The sequence below is a fragment of the Mesoplodon mirus genome (genome assembly GCF_964341445.2).
Source record: "Mesoplodon mirus genome assembly, chromosome: 4".
Classification (NCBI taxonomy): Eukaryota; Metazoa; Chordata; class Mammalia; order Artiodactyla; family Ziphiidae; genus Mesoplodon; species Mesoplodon mirus.
The window spans coordinates 162,460,543-162,473,312 of NC_138979.1; the positions used below are offsets into that span (position 1 = coordinate 162,460,543).

A 12,770-nucleotide genomic window follows, 5' to 3' on the forward strand; every position below is an offset into this window, starting at 1 on the left:
GCCCTTGCCATGAAGATCAGCACAGGGTTAAGGGCAGAGATTATAGAGGCAGGTTGCTAAGAGTCAAATGCCGTTCCTGCCACTTGGGCAAGTCTGTGCCACACCTCACTCTGTGCCTCAGTTTCTCCGTCAGTAAAATGGGAACAACAAACAGTCCAGAAGACTCCAGCCCAGAAGACTATGGAAGGGATTTATTTATATATAATTATGCTTACAATATGCCTGGCATATAATAAGTACTCAGTCTGTTAAATCAATTAGCCATGAACTGATTTCATCTTACAATCAAGCCTACGAGCAAAGTTATTATTTTAACCCCATTTTACAAATGGGGAAACAGGGGCTTGGAAAGGTGAAGCAAATTGCCCAGGGTCACACAGTTAAAGAGTGTCAGACAGAGCTAGGACCCAAACCAAGGTCCTCTGATTCCAAAATCAACTCCAAGCTTTTACACACTCCTTGAATCTCCCACTCAAATTGCTCAGGCCCAAGAGAGAAAACTTTCCTGGCATTAAAAAGGAGGCTTCACTCCATTTCTTTTAGCACCCACCAACTTCTAGGCTAGACTATCTGGGGAGAGGGGCTGGGCATTGGTAACGCAGGTGAGTGAGCTTGAATGTAACCTGTGTCCATACTCTGCAGGTACCAGGCCAGGTGCAGGGGTTGTGGGGGGGATTGCAGAAGAAGGAGAAAGGCAGGGTCCCTGTCCTAAAGAGAGAGTGTCAGGCGCGCAGACACATAATTCTGCTGGGCGCATGCAGTAGTCAATTGCTCAGATCTCAGTCAAGTTCAAAGTGGACCCAAGTTCAAATTCTAGCTCTGATACTTAGTAGCAGTGTGACCTTGGGCAAGTTGGCAACCTTCCGTAGCTCGGTCCTGTGTGTAAAGTGGGGATGTCCTCATCCCTCCTCCAAGCACTTTTTTTTTTTTTTGCGGTACGCGGGCCTCTCACTGTTGTGGCCTCTCCCGTTGCGGAGCACAGGCTCCGGACGCGCAGGCCCAGTGGCCATGGCCCACGGGCTCAGCCGCTCCACGGCATGTGGGATCTTCCCGGACCGGGGCACGAACCCGTGTTCCCTGCATCGGCAGGCAGACTCTCAACCACTGTGCCACCAGGGAAGCCCACCAAGCACTTTTTTAAATGATTGACTGAAGATAATGCGCTGAGCCCAGTGCCTGGCCTAGAGGAAATGTTCAATCAATATTAATTATTATCATTATTATTAACATTAGAGAAAACAAGTGTTATCAGTGTATGGAAGAGAGAGAGCTGGCTCCAGGCGGAGACGGTACAAATAGGGGAACCAGCCAGTTTGCTTAATGCTGTCACACTTTCACTGGAAGTTCCATGTCCTGGGAAGCCTCAGTCCCTGTAAAACTGGGACAGCTGGTCCCCTAACAAATGGCTTCACAGAGAATACAGGGCATGCTGTCACTGCCCCACTCAGACCCCCTTTACTGGGTTAGTGCATCCGTGCCCCAGCTGCTGAAGTTTGCTGCTGATAGCACACAACTGCCCCCTTCGCCAGAGACCTACCCTCACCTGCCTTGCTTGGAGGGTTACATATCCAACCCCCCCGCCCCCTAAGCGCCTTCAGCCAAGAGCGGACCCACACAGGGCAACCAAAGGCTGGACTCCTGGAGTGGGATCAGGCGCAAGCCAGGCTGCATGCATCCTTACGTGCTTGCCCCGCCCTCGCCCTATCCCGCCTCCTCACCTTCCTTTCTCCTGAAAGCACGCTCGCCACAAATCCCATGCACCCGAACCCCCATCTCAGGCTCTGCTTCCAGGGAATGTGACCTAATAGACAGAAGGAAGCTTTTTTTTTTTTTTAGTTCAAATCCTTTTTATTAAAAAACTAATGCAAAATAAGAGTTAAAAATATTTTACATACTTCTGTAGAGACCATTTACACACACCTCGATTCCAAACTTGTAATGTAGTCTGCTAGAGAATGCTAATGCTGTTGCTTTCCTTTTGGTACAGTTTCAGATTGACAGAATACCTGAGCAGATGGTATATAGAGTTCCATACACCATCCCACCTTCATTCCCCAGCCCCTGTACACAATTCCCATTAACATCTTGCGTTAGTGTGGTAATTTGTTGCAATTAATGAGCCAATTTTTTTTTTAATCTGACGGCTTTTTTTTTTAAGTTTCATTTATTTATTTATTTTTGGCTGCATTGGGTCTTCATTGCTGCACGCTGGCTTTCTCTAGCTGCAGCGAGCAGAGGCTACTCTTTGTCGTGGCGCGCGGGCTTCTCACTGCAGTGGCTTCTCTTGTTGCGGAGCATGGGCTCTAGGCACACAGGCTTCAGTAGCTGTGGCGCACGGGCTTAGTTGCTCCGTGGCATGTGCGATCTTCCCAGACCAAGGCTCGAACCCATGTCCCCTGCGTTGTCAGGTGGATTCTTAACCACTGTGCCATCAGGGAAGCCCAATGAGCCAATCCTGATACATTATTATTAACAAAAGTCCACAGTTGCCTTCAGAGCTTACTCTTTGTGTTGTCTGGTTCTATCAGTTTTGACAAATGCACAACGACAAATCTCCATCATCACATATCATGCAGGATAGTTTCACACCATCACAGTTCCCTGCGCTCTCCTATTCCAAGGGAAGCATTGTCATCAGCGGTTGTAGAGGGGCTGGGGGTTTGGGTGGGCCAAGGAGGAGAGGGGACCAGTGAAATCAGAGGACACAGGGCAAGCACAGCGAGATGCAGCAAGGCTGCCCAGACCCTGGAGGGCACCTCCTGGATGTTGGACTCTCCTGACCACTTCTCACGAGACCCGGAGCTCACGCTTGCCCGGGCCAGGAGAGGAACGTGAGGAGGTAGGAGGCCACTCAGCTGTCGCCTCCACCCACTCCTCAACGCCAAGCTTTCAGAGGACTCTTTAGCTCTGCCAGCTGCTCTGGCCTTAGATCTCAATACATACAGACATGCACGCATGCACATGCGCACACACAGACATACACACCTACAAATACAAAACACCTGAGGACCCACGGAGCCCGGCAGGAGCTGCCGCTAGCATCAAGCTTTGCCTGAATAGGTGCTTTGCCGTGAGAGACAAAGTGCCGGGACCCTGGACTTCTTGCCCCAGGGGCATTTACCAGGCCATCCTGCAGCTCTGTGCAGATTCAAGAGCTCCAAGTGGAAAAAGAGGAGTTTGTGATGCCTCAGGCCTTGGCTGCGTCATGGAGCGATCAGATGCAGGCAGGAAACAGAGAAAGAACAGGACTGTTGGTTTGGAGGTTAGGCTAGAAGAGCTGGTGTCAGAGCAGAGGCTCCAGGACTCTGAAGGGAGTGGGGTGGAATAGGGTCAGTATAGGGAGCCGTGAAAGGTTGTGGAGGAGCGACCTGTCCCCAGCAGCGAGGTAGGACAGTCACCCAGGCAGACAGTGTGTTAGCTGGAGGAGAGACAGGGGCTAGGAGATCACTGGAGTGGTGCTGGTGGCAGCCCCGAGGGCCACCACGGGTGCCACTGCGGAGGCTGAGTGGGCGATAGCAGGTCAGAGGCTTTGGCCCCAAACCACGCCCCCTCGGAGCCTGCTGGCTGTCTTTCACCCCACCTCCCGGCCTCTCCAAGGCTCCCTGACAGCAGAAAAAATTCATAGCCATTGATTTTGTAATTAACAGTTTATCAATGCCATCGATACAGACTCGCTGATAGATTGCAAAGGAATTAATCTTCCAATGTTATTTTATTTCATTTTTGGTCGAAGGCAGCTGCCAATTTTGGCCTCCTTGGGGAGCGTGGGGTGGTGGGGAGAGGAAACCGGCAGGAGGCAAGGAATCTGGATGGCCAGGTCCCAGCCTTACAGGGACTAGTGCATCTTGGCTGCACGCTCTGGAATCAGCCAAGAGTGTAGGAATGGAGCCACGCTTCATCCCTAGCTGGCAAAGGAAGAGTCCTCACCGCCTTGGTAACAAGGAGCAGAAAATTGTGGAGGAGTCTTAGGTATGGGGCCGGCCCTGCAAGAGCGCTCTCCCGCAGTCTGAGTTTTCACAGTAATGATAATAACAGCATCTATTAGTGCCTGATGACGTGCTAGTTCATTTACCCCTCGCCACTACCCTGTGAGGTAGGCACTCTCATTTGCTCTATTTCACAGACAGGAAACAATCTCAGAGAGCCTAAGTAACTTGGCCAAAGTCACACAGCATCTGAGACTCCAGAGTCTTATCCACCTCATTCTACTGCTATTCTCCTAAGAAAAAGAGACAGGACACTTGGAGGCATGGGCTGAGTATGGATCCAAAATGTCAGAGGGAATTACTGGGGTTAGCCAGTTGGTACAACTGCCCTTGGCAGTCTGGTATCTAAACCAACCCAGCATGCAAAGGAATTGCCCTGCTTTTTTTGAAGAATTCAGGAAATTTGCCCAGTCTTCCTTGACAACCCACCCAGAGCTTCAAGTTCCCTTGATTCACAGGCACCCTTACCCTCCCACCTTTGGCAGGCCCTGGGGGCTGCAGTTCAGGGTGGTGGCTTGATATCTTTAAGACACCTCAGAAGAGGGCTGGTTATTTTCCCCAAGGCCATGAAGTGGGTTCTACTTTGCTTCTGCTCAGACCCAGCTGTCAGCAGGCACCTCCCTGCCCCTCTGGGATTTAGGTAAATTTCATTTGAGGTTCATAGCCTGAGTCCAAAGCCCTCCCCAGGTTTCTGTAGAACCCGCAAGAGCATCTTCCATCACTGTGCCCCATGTGTCCAGCCATGCTATCTTAGTCCCCCCATATCCCCAACCACAGGGCACCCAGACACAGAGCTCAGCCCCTTTATCTGTGTATGTATACTGTGGCAGCTATTTTGTAAGGTTAGTGAATGCACTGAAGACTTGAGCTGGTGCCTAGTGGAAGCAGTAACAATAATAATCATGATGATGGGGCTTCCCTGGTGGCGCAGTGGCTGAGAGTCCGCCTGCCAATGCAGGGGACACGGGTTCGTGCCCCGGTCCGGGAAGATCCCACATGCTGCGGAGCGGCTGGGCCCGTGAGCCATGGCCGCTGAGCCTGTGCGTCCAGAACCTGTGCTCCGCAATGGGAGAGGCCACAACAGTGAGAGGCCCGCGTACCGCAAAAAAAAAAAAAAAAAAAAAAAATCATGATGATGATCATCACGGTCATGACGGTTATGATGGTGGCGATGGCGATGATGATGAAGGTGATGATGGTGGTGATAAGATGATGATGGTGATGGTGTTAATGATGATGGTGATGGTGGTGGTGGTGGTGATGGTGATGATGATACCACTAGCTGGGCACTTATTTTGTGACAAGTACTGTTTTAAGCCCTTGATCTATATTAACTCACTTAACCTCTTGAGGTGTAGGTCTGGCTATTATCTCTTTTCAAAAATTAGGACAATGAGGCACAGAGAAATTAAACAACTTGCCTAAAGTCACAGAGCTAGCAGGTGAGGGACGCAAGATTACAATTCCACCAGTTTGGGTCCAGAGTCCACCTGGCACCTCCAGGACGATGGCAGGTCTGCTCGTGTTTCAGCCCTTCAGGGTCTCCACTGCCACCTCTTGGTGGGTTCTCAAGAAAAGTCCTCCATGGATCCAGATCTCTCCTTGGGTGTGAACCACAGCTCTGTCATTGGCCTCTGTGACTTCAGACTGGCAACTTAACCTCTCTGAGCCTGGGTTTCTCTCTCTGTAAAGCGAGGATTTGGAAGGCTCCAAAGCAGAGATCAAGGACCCCGGCATGGCCCCCACGCCCAGGGCAGTGCTCTCCGGCCACGCCCGCTGATGCTCTGCCTTGTGTCCACAGATTCCATGTACATCGAGGATCTGGAGGCGGTCCAGAAGCTGCAGGACCTGCTGCATGAGGCGCTGCAGGACTACGAGCTGAGCCAGCGCCACGAGGAGCCGCGGAGGACGGGCAAGTTGCTGCTGACGCTGCCCCTGCTTCGGCAGACAGCTGCCAAGGCCGTGCAGCACTTCTACAGCATCAAACTGCAAGGCAAGGTGCCCATGCACAAACTCTTCCTGGAGATGCTGGAGGCCAAGGTCTGATGGCCTGGCACAAGGACCGACTCCCACCCAAGGACAGACAAACCGACGGGGAGACCTCCACAGCCACCAGCCTCAACATTCAAGTCCTGTATCATGGCCGCGAGCAGTCCCAGAGGAAGGGGCTCCTGGCCTCCTGGCTGTGTGCAGAGCCCTGGGTGCTGTGGGCTAGGGAACGGGGATGGGAGGGCAGGGCGCGGGGCTCACCTGTAACTGGCTTTTTCTTTGGTATGTTTTTCCTCCGCCACGGGCAACGCTGAGGCCTGGGCCAGAGCTGGCTCCCCTGAGGCTGGAGACCACCGAGGAAGTGCCCCCTCTCCCTGCCAAATCACTAACATAATACATTTCCTAACCCCATGCCCGACCCCCCTGTCCTCTGTCCATGGCCTGGGTGGGCAGTGCTTAGCGCCCAGGACTCTGGCGTACTCAAGTGGGGTACCTTCTGGAGGTTTCCCTCTCCCAGAGGGCAGTTACTTTCTTGCAGCAGTGCTGCCTACTCTGGGGTTCTGTGGGGCCCCTCAAGAGGCCCTACGCCTTCCACAGTCCAGACGGCTCCCTCCCTCCATCCTTCCTCTAAGCTCCCAGGCCCGGCTCACCATCAGGAGAGTAGCCGCCAGAACTCATGCGTTTCCCTGGTGACCCCACCGCTCGGTGCACCCCCCCGCCTGCCTGTCACCGCAGCCCCAGGGCCTGTCCTCCCCCTCTCTCCCCCAGGAGTCCTGCTGCTACTTCCTGCCCTACCTCAGAGCTCACTCCCACAGTGGGTTCAGCCAGCCAAGACTTCAGGGCCCATAGGTGGGAATGGTGCTGGCTCAGAGAAGAGCAGGGTCCAGGCAACACTCCCTAGCGCTCCCCCTTCTTCTGGCTTCTCCCACTCCCCGGGGGCAGGTCCAGAGCAGGTAGGCCTTGGGAAGTGAGGGAGATGCAGGGGCCTGACCCCGTCTGAGGGCACCCTGGGCACTTGATTCTGGCAGCCCTGGGAGGACCGGGTCAGGATAGGGAGAGGCCCAAACCAATCTTTGCCGAGCACAGAAAGGCCCAGAAGCAGAGATGAGCAGGCGGGGGAACCCTGAAGACAGAGGCTCGGTGGAGGTCACCAGCCTGCCTGGTCTTTCCTGGTATCCAGGGGCAGTGGATACCAAAGCCCCCTCGCCTGCATTCCAAGGGCTGGGTGAATCAGCGCCACAAGAGGGGCTGCTCCTGCCATCCTTGGCCTAAGGAGGTGTAGCGTAGCTCCCTGGGTGCACTTAGAAGACCAGCTTTCTGGCAGGACAACCACTCCGGCCTCCCATCAGTCCTCCAGGCTGCTGTGTAAGGTGACAACCACCCCAGTTCGCCCAGGACCGGTTCTGGCACTGAAAGTCCATTTCCCAGGAAACCCCTCAGTCCTGCCCAAATGGGGACAGTTGGTCACCCATTTCTGCGAGTGGCTATGAAAGTTTGTTCTCACCCACTTGTGGTAGGTCGGGGTCAGCCTTGAACATGCCATCCGGTGCTCACGGGGTTGGCTGAGGGCCGCTCAGAGGATCTCCCGAGGATGAAGGGATTTGAGCATTATGGAGAAGCTTCTTCCAATCAGCTGCCTTCTAAAGCAGGCATAAGAGCATCCCCACTGGGGCACATCCCTGGGGAATCCACACACATTCTAACCCGACCTCTCGTCACTTGGAGAGGCAGGCAGATGCCATCCACCTGTCGCTAGGACCAGGAGGCCAGGCACCCTCCTCCACAGCCTCGCAGCTTTCCAAGGGAAGCAGCTACTGCTGGCTCCACCTCTCCATCCCCAGACACCGCTCCTTCTGAGCCTTTGCTGGGACGTGCTGAGGTCACCCCAGGCAGGAGGGTTGGCTAAATCCTAGCAGCTGCTCTCAGATACCTTCACATAGAAAATGTCAGGGGTTCCAAGAGACTTCACAGACCAGCAAAGTGTGCCCCCCCCCTCCCTTTTGCCTGTGGGGATGGCCACAGTCACTTGTCAGTGAGCATTGGAATGATCCGGGATGCTTCAGCCCTAGCTCTCTGTGCAATCACCAATCTGGGCGGACAGATGCACAGGTGCCTCTAAGGGACCAGGGGTAAAACCCAGGCCTAACTTAGCCACTGGGGGCCATGCCATGAAGTCTGGACTACGGAGATGGCACGGTGCGAGAACTTGGGGTCTGCTCTGCGGGAGCCTCCCCTAGCCCCCTCACTGTTCTGTGTGCTCGAGGAGGTGGGGCAGGAGTCGCACCTCATCACCCCGTTCTCTGTAGCGTCACTGCTCAAGCATGAGGACCCAAGCTGTGAGCTGCGGCAGGGGCTTGTGTACAACTGGCCTTTGCAGTCCATCTTTTCTAGAAAAAGCATCTCTGGCTAACAGTGCAACAACTGGTTTGCGGTGGGTGGGTGTTCTGTACACAGGGCAGCTTTGCCTCGCCAGATCACATACATCTGCAAGTGTCCCGGCATCAGAGCCCCTTTAAAGCAAAGAGGAGGCAGTGGTCCTGATGGCTTGGTGCTAATGAGATGGATCCTGCTGCTGCTGCTGCTTTTACACTTAAAAAACGTCAGTGGCAACAGGAAATGTATCAGTAATGATGAGAATTCTGTCCAATGGGAAAGGCCCTGGTGTGTACTTGATGGATCCATTGGCATTCAGAGAAAAAGTTTAGGAGCCAACTTCTTTTTTTTTTTTTTTTTTTTTTGCGGTATGCGGGCCTCTCACTGTTGTGGCCTCCCCCGTTGCGGAGCACAGGCTCCAGACGCGCAGGCCCAGCGGCCATGGCTCACGGGCCCAGCCGCTCCGCGGCATATGGGATCCTCCCAGACCGGGGCACGAACCCGTATCCCCTGCATCGGCAGGCGGACTCTCAACCACTGCGCCACCAGGGAGGCCCTAGGAGCCAACTTCTTAGTTGGAAGTCTAGCCAGCTTTGGGACCTCCCTGGGAAGAGGGGGGGGCCCTGACTTAGTGGAAGACGGTGGAGCAAGGAGAGTTTAGGACACCCCATCCCCCCAAACAGAGCAAAACTGAAGTTTACCTGCAAATCCGCTGTTCCTGGAAAACCTGTAAAGAGGAAATAGCCCTTCTCAGTTGTACTCTCATGATACAGGTCATTGAAATGAACCAAGAAATAAAATGAAAAAAATCCAACCATGGAGAAGGTGGTATTGGCTGGGTTTTGTTTGGTCCCCATGTCCCCACCCTTTCTAAAGATTCTAGACTGGTTTTGTCTCATGTGAACCTTGACAGTGACTCCCAGTTTGGGCATAGAGGAAACTTCAGTGATTTCCCAGGGCACAATTTAAGAACTGAGTAAGAAGACCAGAGTAGGATGTTGGGTGGGAGGCCATGGCAGGGCCTTAGAGGAGCCAGAATCTGCACCCACCCCTGTGTCAGGGGCCTCCCTTCCCTCCAGACTCTCCCCTCCGCCTGCGCAGTTGGTGAAGGTGGAGGGGGGTTGTGGCGAGGGGAGGTAGTGACAAACTTGTGACCAGAAGACAGAGGGGCCCATGCCCACGGAAGAGCACCAAAGAAAAGCACTATGTGGAGATTGTTTTATTTTCTAATAATGATAATATGGCTGGAATGGCTTCTTAAGATGTATATATTTTTTAAAATGGCGGTCCCTCATTGCATCACCCACCTGTACGTACTTCCACCTCTGTATGTGTTCTCCCAAACACCCTAGGATGCTTCCATCCGGGTCCCGTGTATCTGGAATCTAATAAATAAGGAACGGCCTATCGGAGAGTTTCTTCACACATTATCTTTGCTGGCTGGCTGTCCCCTGGACAGCACTGCCCTCAGGTCTCAGGCTGATGCTAGAAGAGACCGTCAGGAGAACCAGCTCAGCCTCAGAGTCCTCTGGGGATTCAAGTGAGCATTAAAATGTGTATTCAGCAGCAAAACTCAGGAACGTAACTTGAGCAGTGTGATACAGGTCTGAGAACCACTTCTACTTCTTTTCAGACTTTTAGTGTTAATGGTGAGGCCCTTTATTATTTTCATTAATGTCAGAGAAATGGAGTATCAGGTATATGTGAACCAAAAACATTTCATTGCCTTAGGATTTTGAAATGCATCTGTGTATGCATGCACATGACGCAGGCAGTGCAGAAAGCCCACGTGTCGTACCAGGACACACTAAGGACCTGTGAGAGGCAGAAGGGAGGGCCTGAAAGAAATCGAGAGGACTATATCAGGATCTTTTTTGTTGCAAGTTAAAGACACCACAGCTTATAAGGCTTACTGGGCTTATTGCCTTGGACATATGTGAAGTCTAAAAGTGGATCAGGCTTCAGGCAGGGTTTGATCCGGAGGTTCACAAAATCAGTAGGGCTCTGGCTCTACATTTGTGATTCTCTCAGTTCTGCCCTCTTCTGTCTGTATGCTTTGTCCTCAAACTAGCCTCTTTCATAGTAGCAAGAAGGCTGCCAGATTTTTATTTAGCATCATGGGGAGACAGAAAAAAATCTCTTCCTACAACCATGGAAAATATCTGAGAGCTTCATTCTAAATCCCAATGGCTTTTGTGCCTATCCCTTAATGGACCACTGTGACCACCTGGGGGTGGGACCCGTCCCACACATCAGTCTAGCTGCTACACAAAAAGGGTTAGGTTGAAAGTCTAGGAGGTGACCAACCAATCATGATGCCCACAGAACCCACACACCTAGACAACTCAAGGTCTGGTCAACTTTCAGTGGGCTCTGTAAGTTTACTGAAGCTCTTGGGAGAGAAGATCCACATGGCAGTCTTTGAACTCAATACCTAGCAAGTCTTGTGCATTTAATACATAAACTGTGGGAATGAAGGTACATGGTCTGTGGATTATTTTGGGTAAATTCCCAATTCACCTACATCTGGTGCATGTGTACATGTGTGTACACAAACACACAGCTGGTATTCATGCTACTACCTTAAGAAAAAATAATTAGGAAAGAGTCAACCAGAGCATCATATAATGCAATCAAAATAGAAAATTTCATTGGACTATCTGTTTTAGGATTTTCTGTACTACGTCTTCGATTTGTCTAGATAATTGTGATCAGACTAGCTAATAGCTCATTTTTTCAAAGACTTAACCCTCATCCATTTCTTTATCTCTCTTCATTCATTCTCCAAATATTCCCCCCTTCATGTTAGCAAAAGAATTGAAGCTTCAAAGAAAGGGGAAAAAACACAACTGAGGGTCATTCATTCATTCAACAAATATTTACTGAGGGTCTGCCCTGTGCCAGGCACTGTTGGGCAGAGAGACTATATCAGTAAAGAGAACAAGCACAGTCTCTATCTTCATGGAGCACACAGTCTAGTGGGAGAAAGAGACAACACAATAAATAACCAGATTATATAGTTTGTTAGAATGTGATAAGTTCCATGAGGGGAAAAAAGCAGGATACGGGGAATCAAGAATGGGGGGTTGGGATATAATTTTAAAAGGAGGGACTTCCCTGGTGGTCTAGTGGTTAAGACTCCATGCTCCCAATGCAGGGGGCCCGGGTTCAATCCCTGGTCAGGGAACTAGATCCAGCATGCTGCAACTAAAGATTCCACATGCCACAGCTAAGACCCGGCGCAGCCAAATAAATAAATTAATTAATTAAACAATTTTTTAAAGGAGTGGTCAGAGCAGCCTCAATGAGAATGTTTCATTGAACAGCCAGTTGAAAAAGTCAGGGTCATGTGAGTGTCTGGAGAAAAAATTCTCCAAGTAGAGGGATCAGCCCATACAAAGTCCCTGAGGTAGGAGTATGCCTGGTGCGTTCAGTGACCATCCAGGGAACAAGTATGGCTGAAGTGGAATTGGTACCGCGAGAGGGAGTGGGCAAATCACAAGGGGGCTTGAGGCCACAGTAAGTGTGGCTTTCACTTTAAGTGGAAGATTTTGAATAAAGGAGTCCTATGATCTCATGTCTCAATGGGAGCCTTTGGCTGATGTGTTAATAATAACAGGCCATTGAAGGACAAGGATGGAAGCAGGAAGACCAATTAGGAGACCACAGGTAAGGTGACAGTGGGTTAGACCGGGGTCAGGAAAGAGCAGGGGTTAAGAAGTGCTTGAGTCCTGGATCAGTTTCGAAACCACCAGGATCTGCTGATAGATTGGATGTGGAATGTGAGGGGGAAAAGGAGACATATGGGATTTCAAAGATTTTGGCCCCAACAACTAGTCTAGGGTTGTCATCCACTGAGGTGGGAAGACTCAGAGAAGGCAGCTCTGGGAGCCAGAGGTGGGGAATCAACTGTGTTACGTTTGAGAAGCTATTGAAAGTCCAGAAGAGACACCAAGAAGACAGCAGGTGTGGGGCCTGCTAAATGGGGAACAGGGAATGAGAGAGCATCCCTAGAGAGCGGATGTTAGCACTGACCATCTTCAGCGGCTGTGAATTCCTTCTCACATCCAGCCAACAGCAGCCATTGCTCTCTAAGGCAGTAAAGTAGAATTCATCTTAGAAACACAGATTTTGGGAACAGAAGGGGCTTAGCAACTACCGTTTTATATCCCTATTTGACAGCTGTGAGAAATTAGCCTAAACTCTAACCTCACCCTTGATTCTCAAAAACAGTGCGGGGTACTGGACTGAGGCATGAACAGCTGCTTGACTTGATTTGACCAGAAGTTCTCAAATGGGGACGACTTTGTCCCCAGGGGTACACTGGCAACTTCTGGAGACATCTTTGGCTGTCCCATCGGGGGCGCTACTGGCATCTAGTGGGTGGAGGCCAGGCCCCGCAACAAAGGATAATCTGACCTC

At 51.5% G+C, this 12,770-nt stretch overlaps 1 protein-coding gene across 3 annotated transcripts in view; it reads left to right on the forward strand.

Moving 5' to 3' along the window:
* ESRRB (estrogen related receptor beta) overlaps window positions 1-6,032 on the forward strand; it is a gene marked incomplete at its 3' end in the record, with an annotated part of 107,896 nt that extends 101,864 nt beyond the window's left edge. For all 3 annotated transcript variants that reach the window (XM_082618550.1, XM_082618548.1, XM_082618549.1), the window contains one exon: window positions 5,788-6,032. In XM_082618550.1, the coding sequence (XP_082474676.1) occupies window positions 5,788-6,032 (245 nt within the window). The remainder of the gene's footprint in view (window positions 1-5,787) is intronic.
* Window positions 6,033-12,770: the final 6,738 nt, after the last annotated feature.